General features: G+C 40.7%; 1 protein-coding gene across 1 annotated transcript in view; it reads right to left on the bottom strand.

The window, feature by feature from the left end:
* RAB31 (RAB31, member RAS oncogene family) overlaps positions 1-24,709 on the bottom strand; it is a 153,774-nt gene that overhangs the window by 25,622 nt on the left and 103,443 nt on the right. Inside the window, exons 4-5 of the mRNA XM_017514167.2 lie at positions 22,056-22,127; positions 20,909-21,015 (exon numbers count right to left, since the gene is read on the bottom strand). Coding sequence (XP_017369656.1) covers positions 20,909-21,015; positions 22,056-22,127 — 179 coding nt within the window. The remainder of the gene's footprint in view (positions 1-20,908; positions 21,016-22,055; positions 22,128-24,709) is intronic.

Here is a 24,709-nt window from a genome sequence, read left to right on the forward strand (position 1 = left end):
CTGACTGTCCCCGTGTCCCACCCCGTTCCTCACACGCTGACTGTCCCCGTGTCCCACCCCGTTCCTCACACACTGACTGTCCCTTTGTGTTGCACTCCATTCCTAACACACTAAATCTCCCCAGACCTACAGAACTGGAATGTCTACTGAGCAAGGCCCAGAAGTCTACATTGCAGCAAGCTTCCCAACAGCTCTCAGGCCTGCTGGAGAATAATTCTTGCAGGCGGACTATAAAAAGTGGAGTCTGATACTTTTTCAGGCTATCCAATTCAGAATCTGATACTATGAAGCCAACAGTTTGGATATGTGTATCAAGATGACTATACCTAGGGCACAAAAAAATATACACTGCTCAGGCACCATTTTACAGTAAAAAAAGAAAAAGATGAGCGGACTCATTAGCACTTCCTAAAACACATTATTTGGTGGTTCATAGTTCATATGTGTTCTAGCATGCATATTATATTTCTAAAATATTGTAACAGAAAAAAACTAAGCATATTATATTCTGCCACACTCCTGGAATGTAACATTTAACATCTCATTATTATTATTTTTTTTTTGCCCTGTATTTACTCTCTCCCCTGGCCACAGCTCCCTTCCAAGGTCAATCATAAAAGCCCAACTAAGCTGGCCATGAGCAGCACAGCAGCGGTGAGCAGGAGGAGGCTGTTAACTGTCTGGGGGAATTATTTTCTGTGAAAACCATCCCACATGTTTAAGGTATTGCAGCCAAAAACAAGGAAAATCATTCACAACATTTCTTCAAAATCAAGCAGAGGAGGGCTGCAGGGGGCTGCAAAGGCTGTGTGTGCTCTGACGCATTCTCACAGCCCGCCCCGTTCCTGCAAGCACCCACTGAAATGAATAATCAGAGTCTGTTATGCTACCCTTAGCTCATATTTTCTCTAAATACCCAAGATGTCTATGTAACACACAGATGAGGCAACCATTTTAACAACAATTAAAGCAGCAAAATCTCTGTTTAAAATGCTTGTTCTTACAGACACTTGGATTTTCACCTGTGAGATGGAAAAAAAAACTAAAATAAACTTCTTTGGAAAAACAAAGAATAACCACTCCCTTAACAGGAAATATCTAATGAGATAATAACACATTCCGAGGATCACTTACAGCTAAAGCACTTGACAACCGTGTACCGGGAAGAATTTCTGTTCCCAATGGACCTCACCTACTTAATAACACACGTCTTTAACTGCTATTCACCTGGGGCTAAAGTCCCAGTGCCAAGTTCAAACGAGCAGTGTCAGATTCTTGTCACAGATTTAAATGGGTTGTTTCTCATGGAAAACATCAGAATTTGGAATCCAACAGGGACTGGGCAGGAAACAGGTTCTCTAGAGGAGTGGCCATTCCTTTGCCTTTTAATCCCCTTCTCCTGACAGAAATTCAGGCTAGTCCTGAAGAGGCCAGAGAAAGAACCACTGGAAAGAGTTGTTGACTCTAAATCCTCTGGGCAGGATCACATGAGCTGCCGTTTTCTCTAGGGGCAGTTTGGAAATTACTCTCCGTCATGGGTCCTGTTTGTACTTCTTAGCAAATGTAAGATACCTTGACAGTCGCAGGCTCTGGGACAGACCACTTAGGTCTGACGCTGGGCCCTACACCATCTTAGCTACAGGACCTAGGATCAACTCTTTGACCAATCTGTGTCTCGTTTTCCTTATTGATAGATAGGAAAAAGATAGAAACTTCATGGGACGGGAGGGTCGACATAAACTACGCACATGCACACAGTAGGCACTCAATTAGGGTTGGCAGTAATGATAATTAACTTGTTTACAACCCACTTCCTAAGTAAACAGGAAACAGATCAACTATAAGTAAAAACTGTGCCATTTGAAAGTAATCACTGAAATAGTTGTAGTTCTTAAAATTAATGGAAGTTACATTACGAAATGCTGAAGCTTCGAGGCAGTATGTGAAGTGAAAGCTAAAGAGATTACTCCGTCTTCTAAGAACATCCCCAGGAACAGAGCTTACCACTCTGTTTAATCATTCAGTAGCTGATGACTTTTAACATCCTTCCCCCACCTCCAAAGAAGATTAGAATAGGGCCTGTGGTTCTGGATTAGAGTTAGAGGGATCAGTAAGAACTTATGTCCATTCTTCTTGAACTTTGAATATTTCTTTAAGACTTCTTTATGTCTCTGTAAACAATGTCTGAAGTTGGTAGAAGAACCTTCCCCTTCAACCCCAGAAGACATTTATTGCTAATTGTCACGATGGACTGACAGCTGAATTAGTGAGGGGATAAACATGCCTACAGGAAAGGTGTTTTTGATCCTACGACCTGCTGTTCAGGTTTGTCCCTCTTATTAAAAGGCCGCATAGTAGGCTGGGAGAGGTGGCTCACACCTGCAATCCCAGCACTTTGGTAGGCTGAGGCGGGCAGATTACCTGAGGTCAGGAGTTTGAGACCAACCTGGCCAATATAGTGAAACTTCGTCTCTACTAAAAATACAAACAAACATTAGCTGGGCATGGTGGTGTCTGCCTGTAGTCCCAGCTACTAGGGAGGCTGAGGCAGGAGAATCGCTTGAACTTGGGAGGCAGAGGTTGCAGTGAGCTGAGACTGCACTCCAGCTTGGGCAACAAGAGCGAAACCATGTCTCAAAAAAGAAAGAAAGAAAAAAAGAAAAGGCTGCATAGTGGAGAACTATTTGTTGGACAAAAGACTATATAATTTGTTCAACATATCTACCACTGAATCTCAAGGACTCCCCTTAAATTGCATTAATTGGCTCTATTCCAGAAGGTCGTATCTCTATCAGTATCCCATCTGTCTCATAAAAGGCATGAAGGGATTGACTTTATCCTATTTATAAGTCAAAATCATCTGATATAGTCAATGGATGACGACAGAAGACCCAAGTATTCTGGGTCAGAGACAAAGAACTTTATGACTTTTGGCACCAATGTTTATTCCAGTCAATTTACTGTACTGTTTTCTAAAAAGAGCTCATAGATAAGAAATGATCTTTGTTTTAAACCTTCCTATCCATATCAAACACAATGATGTTGAGGTAAGAGGGGCCCCTTCTCTAAATGAAAATGTAACACCTTATCTCAGGTACTTATGGAGGGCCCAGAGATGTGGAAATCATGAATTTGTAAGAATTATGTTAACCAATCTTTATTTGAAAAATAGTACCTTACAATCCTAATGCCATCTATCAAACATCAGTACAAATAACTTCAGTATCAACTAATAAACTCAACTAGCAAGAGAACAATCAAAAGTGCCTTAAAGGGAGCAGCACTTGCTGATGTTCTGCTGAGGCTCTGGGCGTTCAGGACCTGGTTACAGGGAAAACAGAATTGAACTGGCAGGTGCTCTAGACCCAAGCCCTCACATCGTGACCCGCCTCCCTTCTGGGGACCCTGACAGCCCATGGTCTCCCCAGCACTTCCGGGTCCCTGTGGCCTGCGGGCGGCACTTCAGGAGCCAAAGCACCGCCCCAAAAGGAACTTGGCCTTGAAATCAGCCGGCCTCTGCCTTCTGTGGTCATTTTCTTCCCAAAGTGCCTGGAACACTCTCTCAGTGGACATAGCAGCCACCCGGCTTTCCTGGGTCATTTTCTCATGGAAGAAGATCTCCCTATGAAAACTGGAAGTGTCTTTTTTGAATTCCTGGGCCAGGTCTTAGGCCATCTTTTTGTAGTGGTCACAAGTCTGACGTGCAGTTCACATTTTTATACACCTTTCGAAGTCTCTGGTCGAGGTCCAGGCAGTAGGTGTCCTCCTCCGTGGACTCCCATGAGACACCATCATGGGTTCTCAGTGCGGTGCAAGCAGCGGGAAACCCTGGTTATAGCTTTGGGAGATCCCTCTCCAGTTGTGCCCTTGTGCCCTGCAGAGGCCTGCCCACTGGTAGACTTTGGACTTCTGCTGTGAGTTCTTTACACCTTTGGATTTCTTTCCAGGACTGTATGTCTGCTTCTCCAGTCTCCTCCTCAGGATATTTGAAAGACACACCTAGTCACCATCATTATCCAATCTTCAGAGGGACTTCTGGTAGGAATGCTGGGGGACTGCCATGTCCTGCTTCCCCATTCCCCATCATTGCCAAGTTCCTGTCCTCCACGTGGTCCCTACTGCCCTTGAGCAGATGCTCGGAGGAGTGTGGGCTAGGAAGGTCTGTGCTTCACTCCAATATTTGCAGCCTGTTCCACTCCTGCCTTTGCCTGCTCCAGCCTTTCCTTCTTCTCCTTCTTTGCCTGCAAGCATTGCTTCCATGTGGCAATTTCTTGGCCAGGCAGCTCTGCAGGCTGCTGATGGTTCATGCTGTCATTCAGATTGTCCAGTTTGCCCCTGAAGATCTTCGCGCTGTAAAGCGTGCAGGGTGTGCTTTGCATCAGTCATTCGGGGATGTTCAGGAGGTTGTTTTTTCATGCTTTTTTTCAGAAGCTCATTTGGGGGAAGACCTGCTCATTTCCTTTTGAACCCTCCAGCAGAGGGTTTGGAGCAATCAAAGAGTGGCCTCTGGCATGGGCAACGTGAGGCCACCATGCCTGGGATGCTGGCTCCCTCTTGGCCATGCCTTTCCACGGACTTCACCCTGGGCTGAATCCCTTTGGGCCAGCTCTTCCCTTCTTCTCACCGCATGTCGCCTCCTGACCACAAAGGCCACCACAGCAGTGCATGCCCAGATCACTCAGCGTATCCATAGAGTCACTGGCCCTAGTCCCAGGATTCTGTATATCACTAACACTGCCACCCACAGGGGGCCACTAGCAGCTGAGTAGGCATTTCGTGGCGGGCAGCAGACCCTCTGTGGCTTCCAAGGGCTCCACAGCTCTGCCTCCACTTGCCAGTGGCCTGTGGGCCACAACTGACCACTTGGAACCCTGCAGAGTGTTCCGTCTCTAACACAAACAAGGGCCCACCACCCAGGATAGACCAACTGCTGGGCTGCAGGGAGGAGAGGCACCCCATGTTCTAGAAAACCGTGTTCCTGATTTTGCTGTGCAAATAGAAAGTGACATTACTTATGCAATGCCTTGGGGAGTGGAAAGAGCTCACGGCAGCCCTGGCTCAGGCCACTGCAGGCTCTACCTGGCCCTACAGCACAGTTAGAGGGTGAAAGCAGGGCCATGCCACAGCCCCGCATCCACACACGATTCTCTCAGGGCAGCGTGGTGGCCTGTCCCTACTGAGGCTCATTACCCTGATTTCAAGTACCCTTCTGCTGCAGGGAAGCCTGGTCCTGCCTACAAAGAGGCTGTCTACTGCTAGGCTGAGCTCCTTGAAGAAAGGACTGTGATTCCTGTGGAGTCCTAATTTGGGAAAAGAAGTTAGGCTGACTATAGGGTTGGAGCCAAAAATATACAAGGTAAGTCTGAAACAGCTTGTTGTGTCAGAAAGTAAGGAACTGCTCAAAAACCAAAACGATAGGCAACTGTCAAAGGGACACAGGAGCCAACAGAAAGAGACCCCAGTGGCCAAAGCTGGAATCATTTGAGCAACAAAATAGATAACATCATAACCCAAAGTACTACATATGCCCAGGCTCCCCCAGATCATAACACGTCCACACCCACACTTCAGTGTGCTCATAAAATCTTTTCTGGGGCCCACAAGTATTGATTAAAGATCCCACAGCATAAGTCCAGACTGTTTATCAAGACTGATGATAAAGGTATAATAATGAAGTTAGTGCACTATTGGTTTAAGAATGGCTAAGTCAGCAGGTGGAACAGAGGAGACAGCCCGAGAAACACACTGTGCACATGACACATGACGTATGACAGAGATAATGCTGTAGGGAAAAGTGGACTTTACAACCAATAATGCCGAGACAGCTGGGTGTCTACATGGGAAAAATTAAGCAGCATATACATAAAAATCCATTTCAAGTGATTTCAAGACAGATAGGAAAATCAAAACTTAAAGCTTATGAAAGATAGTTAATACCAAGGGAGTAAGCTAATATTAGGGGAATACCTTTCTGATCTTGGAAGTATGGAACGATTTAAAAAATAAGATTTCTTAAAATTATAAATCTAATTTTGAGGGCGGTTCTTTCCCCCAAATAAACCAGAAAGAAAAAAATTGATAAATCATGTTACATAAAAATTAAGGACTTCTGATGATGAAAAGACAACACAGCCAGGTGTGGTGGCATGCACCTGTAGTCCTAGCTACTTGGGAGGCTAAGGCAGGAGAATCACTTGAGCCCCAGAGTTCTGGGCTGTAGTGCACCATGTCAATCTGGTATCTGTACTAAATTTCATGGCAATATAGTTACCTCCCAGGAGTGATGGACACTCAGGTTGCCTAAGGAGGGGTGAACTGGCCCAGGTAGGAAATACAGAAGGTCAAAACTCCAGTGCTGATCAGTGGTGGAATTACACCTGTGAATAGCCACTGTGAATAGCCAACTTGAGCAACATAGCAAGACCCTGTCTCTTTAAAAATGAAAAAAAGAACTGAGTGCAGTGGTTCATGCCTATAATCCCAGAGCTTTAGGAGGTCGAGGTGGGAGGATCCCTTGAGGCCAGAAGTTTGAGACCAGCCTTGGCAACATAGCAACACCCCCATCTCTACAAACACATACTTTTTTTTTTTTTTTTTAAAGTAGCTGGGTATTGTGGTACACATCTATAGTCCTAGCTACTGAGGAGGCTGAGGCAGAAGGATCACTTGAGCCCAGGAGTTCAAGGCTGCAGTGAGCTATGCATTCCAGCTGGGCAACAGAGTAAGACCCTATCTCCAAAATAATAATAATAATAATAATTATTATTATTATTATTATTATTTTTAAAAAAGCAAAAGACAGCATAAAGAAAATGGAAAGATAAGACCTAAATTTGAAGATGGTCGTTTCAACACATAGAGATGACAAAAGAATAGCATCAAGTATGTATTTTTTAAAATCCTAAAAATAAACAAGATTACAGTAAACCCAACAGAAAAATGGCAAAGATTTGAACAGGCACTTCACAGAAGGGGAAACTTAAATGGCCAATAAATATATAAAAAGATGGCAACTTTACAGTTAATTAGGGAAATGTACATTGAAATTACTGTCAGATGTCACTATATGCCCTGAAGGATCACAGTTCTGAAGTGTGGCAAGGATGCAGCGCTGCAGGAAGTCTCACGCACGACTGGCATGTTCCATGCCACCTTGAAAGACTCTGGCATTACCTAGTAAGACTGATGGTGTGCACACTCTGTAACTCAGCAATTCAATTCTTACCTACCTCAGTCCAGAGAAATGCTTACACAGAGCAACAAATTGTACAACAACGTTTAGGTAGCAATGTTCATAATAATACCACGCCAGAAATAACTCAAGTATCCATCAATAGAATGAGTAGATAAACTGTGTTCCACTCATAAAACATCAGTAGGCAGCAATGAATATGTAGAAACCACAGCTAGCCTCTATCTGGTGACTCTAACAAGCATGCTGAGTGAAAGACACATCTTCACAGGACACATACAGTCTCATTCCGTTTACAAAGTTCAAAAACAGGCGAATCCATTGCTTGGAAAATGTAGACATAGGTGTAAAGCACAACAAAAACAAGTAATTATCACCAAAGTCGGAAGAGTGGTTACTTCTGGATGGAGAGAAGGGGATACGATTGGGGAAGGGGGCTCTGTGGCACAGTTACGTGGCTGTTCATTTTATTACCACAATATTCGTTACAATTTCCATGTTTTATATATTCTTCTTTGAGAATTTTTTAATTAAGAAAGAAAGGGAGGTTCCAGATGCCTTTGCCGGGCTCTCCGGGCAGCTCAGTCTTCAGCTCCTTCCCTCCTCCTGTGATAGCAGTGGGTGAATGGGCAGGGCCACCCGCACGGCTTCAGTCACAGAACACGGACAGGCACATCTCAGAGAACACACATTTTAACAGCACTGACTCTATTCTTCCTTGTTATCTCACATAAGGAAAACGCTGAGTGCATTTAACACTTGCCATGACTTTTTTTAGGTCTTTTGATGGTCACTGGCTTTAGTGCTTTTAGTATTTGGAATAAATTGGATTTTTATGGGCCAGCATTTCAAATTCTGTTATTTGGTTTGTGTAATTTCTAAGAAACTCCCCTACCCATTTGTGGCTCACTATCAAGACCAGAATGAATTTTAGAGTCACATGTAAAAGATGAAAACAATTTAATTTATTATTCTCAGTAAAAAGTATTTATTTCCAAATATATTTTTAATCTGCTAAAAACCACAACTTTATCCAAAAATGTAAAACAACTGAGGAGACGGCTGGTGGTGTTTCTAACTTGGTGGGTGTACACTGTGGAAGTACAGGCCCACCCTGTTTCCAGCTCTAGATTGCACAGGAAATTGCATGAGTCATGTGCTTACTCAAGACTCCAGAATGGCTCCCACAGCCTCCTTGGAGGATGGCCAATAGGTTTGCTCTCTTTAACTGGTAGTGACTACCTGAGGCATTGCATTACGGAGGAGCTTGGGGCCACAACAGACTCAGATGAAAACAGTGCTCTGGCTGCCTGGCAATGGGGAAGTCAGGTCAGGAGCCATCCTGGCCAAGCACATCAAGCCCACCCACTCTGCATGCTTTTGAGACCCACACCATCCCGCTGTCTTTCCCACTACTCCCCAGGACAAGCTGTCAAGATACTCTTGACAGCCCCTCCCTGCCAGCACGTGCCACACTCACTCCCACTTCCAGGCCTTTGTCCCTGTTCTTCCTCCTTCCTAGAATTTCCTCCTCCAACACATCTGTAACTGCCTGTGGCCCATGCCCCACCTGGGACACATGTCATCCCATGCCTTTCCTAGTCACTCCAGATGATTCTGACCCCTCCCTTTTCTGAACTCCTCTGTCCATTCTGAACTCATCAGACCAACTGGAACCTTATTAAATATAGTCTTATATTGCTCATCAGATATTTTCCCACCTCTTTTCTTGGCTGCCCAAATAGAAGTAAACATTAATAGCTAGAAGGAAAAGACTTTCTCTTTTCTATTCTTACAGCACTTTGCTGCCACAATAGAAGCACCAAAACGTATTTGCTAATCAAATGACTGAGAGCTGATAAGACGAATTTCCTTCCTCCTACCCTACCCTGTTTTCACTTCTAACACCAGATGCCCTTTTCCTTGGTGTACAACCTCTACTCCAGAAAGGAATTCTTGACTCCCTGGCAGTAGCCCCACCTACCCCTCCCAGTGTTTCCGTGAGAGGCACCAGAGTGCTTCCATAAGATCTTAGAGACCAGGAATCCATCTCTCAGAAGAGGTGGGAGAGCATGGGAACAGCCCCTGAGCATCTCCTGGGTTGTATTTATGGGAGAGTAGGAGGAATCTTGGGCAGAGGCAACCAGTAACAGCAGAGTCATCTCAACGTCATTACCCACCACCTCTGAGAAGAAGGTTCCCCACTTCCCAACCCAGCCTCTGTCGTCACTATTGTTGGGTAACTTCCCACTGCTACCACTTGTAAGATAAAGTAACTAGGTCTGAGGGGTCTTCTCCCATCAGCACTTCCTGATCTCTCTCTCCCTCATCCTTCTGATTCATTTGTGGCCCTAAATACACCAGTGAGAGGTGGAACTCCAAGGAAATGCCAAAAGGAGACCCCTGAGCTTGAAAAACAATTCCATTAGAAGCCATGAAATGAAGGACAATGTCCAAAAATGACCAGGGAAGCCTGAAAGAGTTTCAAATTGGCAAGAGTCAAAGGTGACCTTAACCCCCTACCCAAGCCAAAGGCAACCAAGTACAGGCTGGATATAAGGGAGTTGAACCATACAGAAGGTGGCTGGGTACAGGGTGCTGGCCAACAGGGGAGCCTCATATTAATTTGAACCCAATCACATTTCTTTTCCTGGTGATTATGAATATGGGGTATGAAGGGGTCAGGACAGAGATCCCCTGGAAATGCTTTGGAAGAGATGAAAGATGAATGGCCAATGATGTCATTGTTGTGTGTGTGTGTGTGTGTGTTTTTTTAATACTTTCAACTTTTTTATTGTTATTGTTTGTTTTTTGAGACGGTCTCACTCTGTCACCCAGGTTGGAATGCGCTGGTGTGATCTCAGCTCACTACAAGCTCTGCCTCCCAGGTTAAGCAATTCTCCTGCCTCAGCCTCCCGAGTAGCTAGGATTACAGGCACGCACAACCACACCCATCTAATTTTTGTATTTTTGGTAGAGACGGGGTTTCACCATGTTGGCCAGGCTGGTCTCTAACTCCCAACCTCAGGTGATCTGCCTACCTCAGCCTCCCAAAGTGTTGGGATTATAGGTGTGACCACCCTGCCTGGCCAATAATTTCAACTTTTATTTTAGATTCGGGGGTACATGTGCAGGTTTGTTACATGGGTATGCTGAGTGACACTGAGGTTTAGGATACAACTGATTCTGTCACCCACGTACTGAGCATACAAGAGGAAGTTTTGCAACCGGTCCCCAACTCCTTCCCGCCTCTGAAACCCCCAGTGTCTGTTCCCATCTCTATGTCCATGAGTGCCCAAGGTTTACCCTTCCCTTATGAGTGAGAGCATGCAGTATTTGGTTTTCTGTTCCTGGGTTAATGTGCTTAGCATAACTGGTACCACTTTTGAAACCTGAATGATGATGAGTCATTATTTCCATTCTCCAGGAGGCCTGAAGGGCAAGAGAGAAGCCCAGGCAGTGCAGCCTGCAGTTAGAGACCTGGACAGATGCCAGGATAGATTCTGGGACTTCCTCATTCTTCTCTACCGTGAACTCCTACTGCCAAAAGCAATGCTTTTCCAAGAATGACCCTTGGACAACTTGTAAAAGGATCACTTTTTTAAATGCATATATCCTCACCTCCCTCTTCTTATTAAATCAGAATCTCTGGACCTGGTTCCTAGAACTGGAATTTTTAACAAGTGCCCTATGGATTCTTAAGTTCATGAAACTTTTAACCACTGAGGCAAGGTTACAACGTATTTATCTTTTTTTTTCTTTGCAAGACTCAACTGCCCTGCTTTTTCTGCAAGACCCAGGAAAAGGCCTTGCAGTCTCCCGTTGGGCTCCCTGGACTTTCTGAGATGAAGCTTTCTTTTCTATCTAGACCCTAGGCCAACCTGCCCTCCTAAAATAGCAGAGACCTTGAATTAGCCCCATGCCACGTGCTACTTGTTCAGAAACTCACTGCCAGCCCTAGCTCAGCACGTAGGCTAGGTTCTCCTGCCATCTTGACCAGGCAAGCCAGCTGGTACCCCAGGTCCTGTGGATTCAATCCAGTTGAGGTTCTTATTTTCTTGCAACTCTGTCTGTCCCTAAAATGTCCCCAACTTTGCAAGCCTAACTCCAGCATCAGCAGATGGTGGGGAGAAGAAAATGTCCTGCCCCCTCAGGAACTGCACACTCTCCGCCCCTGGGAGCTCCTCTCCCATGGGGAGGGAGAAAAGCAGCAGAAAGGAAAGAGGGTGACACCCCTAAGCACCTACTCTGTGCAAGTCCAGGACAGTGTTCTCACATTCCACTTTGCTTTCTGTTGAGAGACACATTGAATTCAGAGAGACCTACATTACTTCAGTTTCACAATAATTTGAGCAGAGGGAGATTTTGCTTAGGGTTGCTGGAGATAGGAAAAACTCTCACCAAGATCAGGAACCTAGAAAAAAATCCAGCCTGAAAATCCTGAATGTGCTTGACCAGATGCCTCTGAATGCCTTCCACTCTGGGAGTGGGGCGGACCTGTATATCATCTTCTGGAACATGCAGGAAGATGAAACACACTGAACAGGCATCTCTGCCAAGTAATTCTGCACTCAAATGCTTTAAGTGGGTAGAGTCAAGGCTGGAGGGCTAATTCCACTTCCATCCAGCACATTCTGAAAATATGCCAGGCAGAGCTCCTTCCAAGGATCGACAAGCTTACACAACCAAAGTGTGTTGGATGAGATCAGTTCCACCAACACACACACACACATCTACACACACACATCTATGCACACATATATCTACACACACACCCCTACATACACACTCTCACACACATACCTACACACACATACACATCTACACACACCACATGCTCATATACACATACATCTACACATATGCTCTCACACACCCACATACATACACACACATCTATATCCACAATTATACACACACACAAACACACACACACACACACACACACACACACACACACACCCCTACATACTGTCCTGCTACAACCCCCAGTGAAAAATCAAATACAGTTTTCTGGGAAATACAGGAGAGCAAAGTACTTTGGGATTAGAGTAAAAGAAGGTCAAGCTCTGAATAAGGTCTGGGGTTTAGAGGTTTGGCTAACTCCCCAGAAAAATTATATCAGCAGGCAGAATCTGGAGCAGCCAGATTGCTGACCAAGAAGTGACTCCCCTGCCATAGAAACAAGTCAACAAGCTGGTGCCCACTAGGTTCCCAGGCCCTATCACTTACCGACTATTCCTGTCTCCCAGGAGACAGACAATCTGGGCAGAGACCCATGCAGCAGGCTTCCCTTTTCCTCTTTCCTAAATGGGAGTTTTTTTTAATACAGTTACCCTATTTTTCTTTTGTACCTTAGGTGTGCTGGGGATGGTTAATCATTTGGCCCAGTGTGTTTATAAAACTTTAGTCAAATACATCCATCCCCATTTGTAATTTTTGCCATATGTACATATATATAATGCACATATATGACACACACCATCAACTCACTGTTCTAATATTCATTATTTTTATCTAAACTAACTTTTTGTTAATCAGATCTTTTACTGAAATAACCATAGATTCATTTACATGTAGTTGTAAGAAACAGTACCAAGAGATTCCTCATATACTTTTCCCAGTTACCCTAAATGGTCACATCTTGGAAAACTATGGTATAGTATCACAAGGAGGACATTGTCACTGATGTATTCTATCTTATTCAGATTTCTCCAGTTTTACTTGTATGCACTTATGTATGTGAGTTAAGCTCTATACAATTTTATCACCTGTGTAGGTTCCTCTGTTCACCACCACAGACAAGACACAGAGCAGTGCTGACACCACAGGGTCTCTTAGTTGCCCACTTTCCTCCTACTTCTACTTCCTACTATCCCCGACTCCTACTTCCCCTTACCATAGACCCTGGCAATCAGTAATCTATCCTCTATTTCTAAAACATTATATAAATGGAACCATGCACTGTGAAACCTTTGGGACTGGCTTCACTCAGCACAATTCCCCTGAAGATGCATTCAAGCTGCACGTATCAGCAGTTTGCTTACTTTTAGTGCTGAGTAGTAGTCCATGGTATGGATGCACCACAGTTTGTTTAGACATTCGTAGCTGAAGGACATCTGGGCTGATCCCACTTTAGGACTATTACAAATAACGTGTCTATGAATATTCATGTGCAGGTTTTGTGTGAACATAAGTTTTCATTTCTCTGGGATAAATGCCCGAGAATGTGATTGCTAGGCCATATGGTAATTGGATGTTTAGTTTTGTAAGAAAATGCCAAACTGTTTTCCAGAGTGGCTGTGCCATTTTGCATTCACACCAGCAACGTATGGATGACTCAGTTTTTCCACATCCTCACCAGCATTAGGTGTTGTCGCTGATTTTTATTTTAGCCATTCTGATGGGTCTGATGATGATATTAAATGTCGTTTCATATCCTTTCTCACCCTCTTCCTATTCTCTCAAGTGAAATGTCTGTTCATGTCTTTTGCCCATTTTCAAGTTGTTTTTCATATAAGTTTTGAGAGTTCTTTATATAGTCTATGTACTAATCCCTTATAGATAGTTTGCAAATATTTCCTCCTAGTCTGTAGCTTGTCTTTCATCCTATTCACATATCAATATTTCACAGAGCAAATATTTTTAATGTTAAGGGTGTCCAATTTATCAGTATTTTCTTATATACATTGTGCTTTTAATGATAAGTTTAAGAACTCTTTGCCTAACTGCAGATCTTTAAATTTATTTTCTTGTAGAAGTTTTTCTATAAGTATTATGGGTCAACATTTTACATTAAAGCCTGTGATTCATTTTAGATTAATTTTATATAAGGTTGAGGTTTGTTTTTGTTTTCGTTTTGCCTATTGGTGTCTACACTACTTGTTGAAAAGGTCGTCAGTCGAATTGCTTCTTCGGTTGAACTATTTTTGCATCTTTGTCCAAAAATCAATTGAGCATAGGCAGGGTGCAATGGCTCAGGCCTGTAATCCCAGCACTTTGGGAGGCTGAGGTGGGCAGATCACAAGGTCAGGAGATCAAGTCCATCCTGGCCAACATGGTGAAACCCTATCTCTACTAAAATACAAAAAATTAGCTGGGTGTGGTGGTGGTCGTCTGTAGTCCCAGCTACTCAGGAGGCTGAGGCAGGAGAATTGCTTAACCTGGGAGGCGGAGGTTGCAGTGAGCTAAGATCGTGCCACTGCACTCGAGCCTGGCAAAATGGTGAGACTCCATCTCCAAACAAACAAACAAACAAACAAAGTCAACTGAGCACATTTGTGTGGATTTATTTCTGGGTTATCTTCTCTGTTCCATTGATCTATGCATCCATCTCACTGCCAATGCCATATTTTCACGATTACTGTAGTTATATAGTAAACCTTCATATAGAACACAGTGATTCGTATCACTACATCCTTCTTTGTCAATATCATTTTAGCTATTCAGTGTCTGTGATTTTCTATTTACATTTTAGAATATGCTTATTTATGTTTACAAAAAACCTTGCTAAAATTTTGACAGAAATTTCATTTAAACCTATAACTCGATCTGAAGAGAATGAACATCTTTGCTATGTTGAGACTTTCAATTCATGAACATAATATGTCTCTCCATTTATTCAAGTTTTACTTGAGTTCTTTCATCAACATTTTGTACTTTTCAGCATACAGCTCCTATATTTGTTTTGTTAAATACATGCCTAAGTATTTCATTTTCTTTGGAGCAATTGTAAAGGATACTGTGTTTTAAATTTCAGTTTCTGCATATTTATTGTTAGTAGTAATATATAGAAATGTGATTGATTTTTCCATGTTGTTCTTGTATCCCACAACTTTGCTGAATCCAGTTAGTATTTTTAGAACTTTTTTTGGTATATTCTTTAGGATTTTCTATGTAGATAATCATATCATGTGCATAAATCAACTTTTTAGCATTTTAAAAGAAATTTTATATCACTGTCATAAATGCAACACTAGTGTCAACTATCATAAAAAGAATGTAATCCTAAAAAATAAATATGATAAAGACAAAATATAATTAAACTCTAGTTAGATACAGTTGTCTGCAGAAGGCCCTCAACCTGATACTTTCTCTCTCTCTACGGAAGAATAGCAAGTACAAAAATAGGTGTTAAGGCCGGGCGCGGTGGCTCACGCCTGTAATCCCAGCACTTCGGGAGGCCGAGGCGGGTGGATCACGAGGTCAAGAGATCGAGACCATCCTGGTCAACATGGTGAAACCCCGTCTCTACTAAAAATGCAAAAATTAGCTGGGCGTGATGGCACGTGCCTGTGGTCCCAGCTACTCAGGAGGCTGAGGATGGAGAATCGCTTGAACCCAGGAGGCGGAGGTTGCAGTGAGCAGAGATTGCGCCACTGCACTCCAGCCTGGCAACAGAGCAAGACTCCGTCTCAAAAAAAAACAAAAAACAAAAACGTGTTAAAAACTTAGTGGCATCAGGCTCACATGGAACACTCCCCAGGACAGACCATATACTAAGCCATAAAACAAGCCTCAATAAATGCAAAATAGTGAAAATCACACAAAGTGTGTTTCAGATTATAATGGAATTAAATTAGAAATGATCAAAAGTCAAAGTTTGAGAATTGCACAAACGTGGAAATTAAACAATATGCTAACTAAATAAATAATGGGTTAGAACACAAATTAGAAAACATTTTGAGGTTAGTTAAAAACAAGATATCAAAACCTGTAAGATGCAGCTAGAGAAGTGCTTAGAGGAAAATTTATAACTATAAATGCCTACATTAAAAAAATCTCAAATAAATATGCTAACCCTTCTGCTTAGCAAACTAGAAAAAGAGGAGCAAAGCAAAACCAAAGCAAACAGGAGGAAGAAAATAACAATTAGAGGATAAATAAATACAAGAGAAAAACAATGAAAAGAAATTAACCAAAAACCATTGGTTCTTTGAAAAGGTCAACAAAGTTGACAAACTGTCAGCTAGACTAAATGAGAAAAAAAGAGATGTTTCAAATTTATAAAGTTAGGAATGGAAGAGGTGACATCACTACTGACTTTACACAAATTAGAAGGATTATTTAATTGGTCATGGGATTAAGAAAAAAAGATTATAAAAGAATACTATGAACTACACAGCAAATAACAAAGCATTGACATCATGGAGACCAAGTTGATGTAGAAAAACAAAAAGAAATGACATAGATCCTTCACAAACTCTTCTAGAAAATAGAGGAGGTGGGAACACTTACCAACTCATTCTACAAGATTATTATTGCCCTGATACCAATGCCAGACAAAGATATTGTAAGAAATGGAAACTACAGACTAATACCCTTTATGAATATAGACATAAAAATCCTTAACAAAACAATAGCAAACTACACCCAGCAATGTATAAAAAGGATTATGTATCATGACCAAGTGTGATTTATCCCAGGAATACAAGGCTGGTTTAACATCCAAACGTCAATTAATATCTAATGATATAGATTATATCAATAATAAAGGACAAAAAACTACATGATCATCAACAAAAGATGCAAGAAAATTTTTGAAAAAATCCAACATTTGGTCATGACAAAAAACCTTCAACAAACTAGGAACAGAAGGGTATTTCTTCAACGGAAAAAAAATGATATATGTAAAACCAAAGTTAATGTGATACTTACTAGAGAAAGACTAAACACTTCATTCCTAAGATCAGTTAGAAACAAGAATGTCTGCTGTCATTACTTTTATTCCAGATTGTATTAGAGATTCCAGTCAGAGAAATTAGTCAAGAAAAAGAACTAAAAGGCACCCATATTGGAAAGGAAGAAGTAAAATTGTCTTTATTCCCAGATAATATAATCTTGTACATAGAAAACTCCAGATAATTTATTAAAAACAACTAAAATTAATAAATGAGTTCAGGAAAGTTATAGAATACAAGATAAACACACAGAAGTCAATTGTATTTCTACACACTAACAAAAAGCAATGCCATAAATAAGAAAATAATGCCATTCACAATATCATCAAGAAAAACCAAGTAAGAATAAATAAAACAAATGCAAGGCTTGTAAACTGAAAGATAGAAAACGTTGCTAAAAGAAATAAAGAAGACCTAATAAAATGAAAAGACATTTCATGCAGATGCATCAGAAGACTGAAAATTGCTAAGATGGCAATAATACCTGAATTGGCCTAAAGATTCAACAAAATTTCTATTAAAATCAGAGTTGCCTTTTATTTTTCAGAAATTAAGAAATAGGTCCTAAAATTCATATGAAAATGTTAAGGGTCCAGAATGTCAAACAATCTTGAAAAGTGGAACAAAGTTGATAGAATCAATTTTTAATTTCAAACTTACTACAAAGCTGCAGCCATCAAAATAGTGTAACACTGATATCAGGACAGACATATAGATCAACTGAATAAAGTTAAAAGCACAAAAATAAGACCACATTTATGGTTGACTAGTTTTTGACAAAGACCCCCAAAAGATTCAATGGGAAAGAAATCATCTCTTCAACAACTAGTGCTGGGGTAATTAGATATCCACACGGAAAAAGATGAATTTGAACCCCTATCTTACATTACATACAAAAAGTAACTCAATGTGGATGACAGACCTAAATGTAAGCCTAAGAAAATATTAATAAATATTTGTGATATCCAATTAGCCAATCACTTGGGCACAAGAGATAAAAGAAAAACATGATAAACTGGACATAAACTTCTGCACACAGTAAAAATTGTGAAAAGACAACCCACAGAATGAGAGAAAATATTTGCAAATTATGTGTTTGATAAGAAACTTTTATTCAGAATACATAAAGAAAAAGACAAATAATCCAACTAAAATTTAGGCAAAGAATTTGAAGAGACATTTCTCCAAAGAATATATATAAAAGGCCAATAAACATGTGAAAAGATATTTATTATAACATCATTAGTCATTAGGAAAACCACAATGACACAATCTCACACCCACTAGGATGTCTATAATCAAAAAGACAGGTAATAAGTGTGAGGATGTGGATATCTTGCAGTTACCTTGGAAAACAGTTGTTGAGTTCCTCAAATTATTAAACAGAGCTATCATATGACACAGAAATTCCACTCCTAGGTACATATCCTAGAGAGATGAAAACATACATGCACACAAAATTTGTACATGATTGTTCGCAGCAACATTTTTCATAATAGCAAAAAAGTAGAAACAATTCAAATGTTAACATGAGCATGAATAAATGCACACGTGGTAAATGTGGTATATCCATACAATGAAATATTATTCAGCCATAAAAATGAATGCATGACTGACACATGCTACTCAAACATTATGTTAGCTGAGAGAAGGTGGTCACAAAAGACCACATATTATATGATCCCATTTATATAAAATGTCCAGAAAAATGTCCAAATTTAGGGGAACGAAAGGTAGATTAGTGATTACCAGGGCTAGAAGGAGTTGGAAATTTAGAGTGACTATAAATGGCATGACATTCTTCACAGAGTGATGGAAATGTTCTAAAATTAGACATGAGATGATTGTACAACTCTAAAAATATACTAACATTCATGAAACTGTACATTTAAAACCAGTGAATGTGATGTTTTGTAATTTACCTCAATACAACATATTAAATGTTTAAAATTTAAAAATTAATTTGTGTTCAACTAGTCTTTCTAATTGACCTAATCAGAGGCCTGAAGGCAGTCAGCTTCTTGTTGCCTGATTTAATAACAAGTACCATCTAAAATAACTGTGTATAACAAAAGATATACATGCCACACTTTAAAACACAATTGTGGGATCTCGAGGAGCCACATTCAGACCTCGCTGAGGCCAAACAAGAGGAGAAAAGATACTACCAGGGAGGCAGGATGCATGGGACAGTGGCCCCATGACACTACCACTAGAGGTAGCAGCTCGATGGCCCTGCATTTTCTCCCACTGGGGATAGAGAAGCTGCAAATAAATTCACGGTTGGAAGTTAGATGAATAGATTATGTTAGCTGGGGCACTTTGAAAATTGCACATATAAGAATCAGCTGAGCACAAATCAGAATGGCCATCAAGAAGAATGCTGTACCTGTGCATAAAAGGCGAATTCCACCCTGAAACACAGAGTATCTTTGGGTGCTGGTGGCCACACCAGTATGTCACAGATGTTTTGTCTGGCCAGACTCACTTTTCTAGGAACTGCCCCTCTTCAAGACCACCTGCCTTCCCATTCTCATAGTCATGCTGGGAAATATCATCTCCTACTACCCAACTCCCTCTTTGCCATATACGCCTGTTCTTAACGTGGGGAATTCCTCCCTGGCATTTTAGACTAGAAATGAAGAGAATGCCAGGCCAGAATCTCTCCAGAGACTAACTCTGGAACATGTCAAATGCCAGAGCTCAAGGCAGTTCTGTTTTTACCATGTGGATGCCAGTCCTTCCAATAAATTCCCCTTTCTCCTGAATTGTGTTTTGGTTCCATGTAACCAAGAATCCTAACTGATACTATTCAAGTTTAAAACGTTTTCTGCTTAAATTCTAGTCCATCAGCATTCCCGCAATACATAGGACTTGGTTCCACTTAAAGGTGCACATTAGTCCCATAATCAGGGGATGTTAGAGATAGTGCCAACAGTAGTCTCTACCCACCTATCTTGCCCTTCCCATGACAAAGGTTAAGGTGATTCTGCTGGGAACACTAGACAAGCAAGTTGATTGAGGATTACAGTAAAGAAGGTAGATATCCGAACTAAGTCTGGGAATTTTAAAGACTTGTCCAAATCCCAGAAAAACAAACGATTAAGTGGTGTTTATGGCTGTTATTATAAACCAACCAGATGCAATGTGATATAAAGCTTTTGAAATCCCAAAGAAACAGAACAATTTGTTAAATGCTATGTTAAGAGCTTTTGCAAGATCCATTTCCACTATTTATTTCACTTTGGTTTAATCACATTTTGATTAACAAAAAGAGAATCATGATGTAGTTGTCTTTATGAAAATCAACTACTAGAATTCCTGAGAATGAAATTAACCAAGGGAATGGAGATACCACAAATTTACTATTTCCTTTTTAAAAATAATGTGTTTATTTAGCAAAATACCTAGCTTACCAGGCTAGGTAAAGCTATCATCAAATCTCTAATTCATGTGTACTGGATTCACAACTTCTTTCCAGATTACAGCAAGTTCAATAACCCAACACCACTGGGGGAAGTCAAGGTACTCATATACAATGTGTCGTATTCTGATTTCAGAACAAAATGGTGATATTATGTACTTGACTATATCCTTAAGATAAAATCTAGAACTAAAACAAACAGGTATACTATGAAAAATATTAAGAATTCTAATGGTCATTACCATAGAAAAGTGTTACTAAAATTGTGCTAGTAGGAATAATGATAATAATAATGGAAAAAGTAACAACAGAAATAATAAACCATCTAGCCCAAAGATATGTAGAGTCAGGGATGTAACTGTGTCATGTACAGGAGTTATGATTTTATTATTTATCACTGTAGGGTACATCAGATTTGCGTTTCCCTATCATTTTCTCTTGTTTCTTCACTGGTTGAATCAATGCCATATTGCCCACCACATGTGAAAGGCCGTTAATTAAGTTATTACACTGACGGCAGACATAACAGAGGTGTGACACTTTGTACACTCAAGGATGACATTCAGAGATGGAGGATAAAATCTACACAAAAGAGATTTAAATGCATGTTACCTAATATCCGAGAGGTCGCACTTGTTTCCAGCGATGGCCATTACAATGTTTTCCGGACCATGTTCTTTCAGCTCCTTGACCCATTTCTTCAAGGTATAAAATGAATCCTAAAACAACAGTATACACGCCTCATTGGAAAGATCCCTCAATGTAATATTTCAACCAAGTAGAAATACAAGCCCAGTACAATTTAATGGAGAAAAATATTTTTAGGAGACTCATGCAGATTAACATACTACCTCTGGCTAGGCACAAGTTAACGTTAGCTGAAATACACTTAAATAGACCATATAAAGTTTTCCAAAATTAAAGCTCGATCTAGTTAAGAAAACTGTATCTGTGATTTTCTCCTATAAATTTATATAGCAAAATCAATATAAAATGATAGCCTGGACTCCGCACATGAATAAGAATAACAGGACTAAGTAAATGCTCATGCTTACACCTAGAAATAAACTTATATATTTAGAGTCCTGTCTTCCCGTTTGGCCTTCACTCACAATCGTCCTCTAGAAAACAGGCCGAGGACAACACGCCACATTTAGGTAGAAGCGGTCAGGAATTTGTGGAAGGTAACAGTGATGGGTCATTAGACTAACAGTCTTAGGTGCTGAGGCAACTATCCAGAGGAAAAAAGTAAATAACTCAAGTTGCAGGAGTGGGAAAAAATGTCATCAAACCACTGCAGTTACTTGTTGATGGAAGTCTAAGACCTTCAACATGATAAATAAAAATATATTTATATTATATATACATACACACACATATTCACTTATATACACATAAATGTTATGCTTGGTATTTTAAGTAGTATGTAGTATGTCTGAAACACTAAAAAAAATAAGTATTCCATAATTATAAAGCATGCAGAAATTAAAATCAATTTTCCTTTTCTTAAAAAGCTGACGTTCTGCAAAATAGTACTAGCAGTCATGACTTTACCTCTACAGTCAGTTTTAAGAATGAATGGTCACTGTTGTTTAATTTAGCAGATAATATAGGATGTTTTGTTACATATACATGAAATAAACTCAATATATAGTGGCAGGCTACTGGCAAGATGCAAGCAGTGACGTCTCAGCTTCAGTCTCCCTAAGTGAGACACCTGCCATAAATGGCATCTAAATTCTGAAGGAGACATTCTTACCTGCTTCGTAATATCATACACAATAACAGCAGCAGCCGAGCCTCGATAGTACATGGGAGCCAACGAATGAAACTGTTTAAGAACAATGAAAGGTTTTAGGCCAAAGTGAACAGACTTTATTCAATCCCACATTAAATATAAAATTTTTATCCTACATCATCCCTATAGGATCCCTAAATTCCTTCCCCCTTTAATTGTTTCAGGGCTCATATTATTACTTATTTTCTTTGAGACAGAGTTTCATTCTTGTCACCCAGGATAGAGTGCAATGGCATGATCTTGGCTCACTGCAACCTTCACCTCCCGGGTTCAAGCGATTCTCGGGCCTCAAGATCCCGAACACCCAGGATTACAAGCATGTGCCACAACATGCGGATAGTTTTTGCATTTTTATTAGATACAGAGTTTCACCATATTGGCCATGCTGGTCTCGAACTCTTGACCTCACCCGCCTTGGCCTCCCAAAGTGCTGGGATTACAAGTGTGAGCCACCAAGCCCAGCCCCAGCGTTCAAATTAAATAATAAATTTTCCTCCTCATCAACACATATATATGCTTGTGGTTTATTGACCGTGAAAACCACTCTTGGGTAAAGGCCAAAAACAAATTTTGTTTTAAAAATTGCCATCTTGTGAATTTTCTTTTCTCTGCTGCTCATCATTTCTCTAATATGACTGACCCAGGGCAATCTCATTAGAATTATACAGCAGTAAAGAAAAGATGTATGGCTAGGAAAGGGAAAGGGATCACAGGCAAAGATCACAGGATCCTGGCTGAGCCATTAATGAGGACCACTCAGCAAGGGCAGCCTTGGCAGCAGCTGCCTCGAGTCTGGAGGGCTGCCACCTCTCCAACGCGGGCTTCCTCACCTACCTTAGGTCCGCAAATGACGAGACAGCAGAGGAGCTGCATTCCAAAACTTTAACAAAGGAAGTGCTGCTGGTCACTAGCATCGTTCGTCCCCAGACAGGATAGCTCATTAGTCTCAGAATGCATACATTTGATGTATATTTTGGAGAAGGGTCCATTCTTAATCTGCACCTTTTTTTTTTTTTAATTAAAAAATATCCTGGAGGGGCCAAGCATGGTGACTCATGCCTGTAATCCTAGCACTTTGGGAGGCCGAGGTGGGCGGATCACTTGAGGTCAGGAGTTCAAGGCCAGCCTGGCCAACATGGTGAAACCCTGTCTCTACTAAAATTACAAAAATTAGCTAGGCATGGTGGTTGGCACCTGTAATCCCAGCTACTCGGGAGGCTGAGGCAGGAGAATCACTAGAACCCAGGAGGCAGAGGTTGCAGTGAGCTGAAATCTTGAGACTGCACTCCAGCCTAGGAAACAGAGACTGCCTCAAAAAAAACAAACAAACAAAAAAATCCTGGAAGGGTTTTGAAAGTCAATAAGAAAAAGATGGCTTAATAGAAAAATAGACAAAGATATATATAGGTAAATTTCAGAAGACATATAAATCGCCAATAAATATTTTAAAACATGTTCAATTAGAATTGGAAGAACACCAATAAAAATAGGCACTTATAAATTATTAAATTGTAAAAAGATTTATGATGTTCAGCGTTGGTGTAGGTTTGGGAAGGGAGAGATGCATACTCTACATGGAATGTGCTGAATATCTTCTTTCAAAGCTGTTGGTAATATAATCAAAAGTTGAAATGTGCATCCCATTTGACCCAGCAATTCCACTTAGAGGAGTATATACTGGAGTGACCATCGCACACAGGAAGACACATCCCTGTGCTGTATATGGGAGCAAACGAGAACTGACTCATGGTATAATGTTATGAACTGAATGTTTGTCTCCCCTAAAATCCATGTATTAAAACCTCAACTCCCAACGTGGTGATATTAGGAGGTGGGGACTTTGGGAGGTAATTAGGGTTAAATGAGGTCACAGATAGAATTTGTCTCTTATAAGAAGAGAAAGAGACCAGATCTCTCTTCTCTCCCCACCCTGCCCCTATGTGAGATACAGCAAGAAGGTGAGTATCTGCATACCCATCTGCAATGGGGTTCTCACAGGCAGTGAATCTACTAGCACTTTGATCTTGGACTTCCCAGCTCCCAAACATTAAGAAATAAATGTGTGTTGTTTAAGCCCAGTCTATGTTATTTTGTGCACAGATTAAGACATATATGTATGTAATGATATCCTATAACCATTGAAATGATGATTTTTATTTAAGGGAAAACATATCTTTGACATACTAATAAACGAAAAAGTCTCAAAGCAGCACATATAGCATATATCATTTATTATGTGCTTAATTTACCATTATATGATAATATAATGTAGGGTAAAATGTGTGTGGGAGTATGTCTCTGCATGCAGGAATAACGTGAGGTCCTTCTAAATCTTAAGAGGCAGGATTTACAGTGATTTTTACATTTTCCTATAAGCATTTGTATAGCATAAATTTTTACAATGAGTTTATTTATTTATTTATTTATATATTTATTATTGCATTTTAGGTTTTGGGGTACATGTGAAGAACATGCAAGATTGTTGCATAGGTATACACGTGGCAGTGTGATTTGCTGCCTTCCTCCCCCTCACCTATATCTGGCATTTCTCCCCATGCCATCCCCCCACCAACTCCCCACCCCCTGCTGTCCCTCCCCTATTTCTCCCCAACAGA

Source organism: Cebus imitator, unplaced genomic scaffold, assembly GCF_001604975.1.
Source record: "Cebus imitator isolate Cc_AM_T3 unplaced genomic scaffold, Cebus_imitator-1.0 Scaffold518, whole genome shotgun sequence".
Taxonomy (NCBI): domain Eukaryota; kingdom Metazoa; phylum Chordata; class Mammalia; order Primates; family Cebidae; genus Cebus; species Cebus imitator.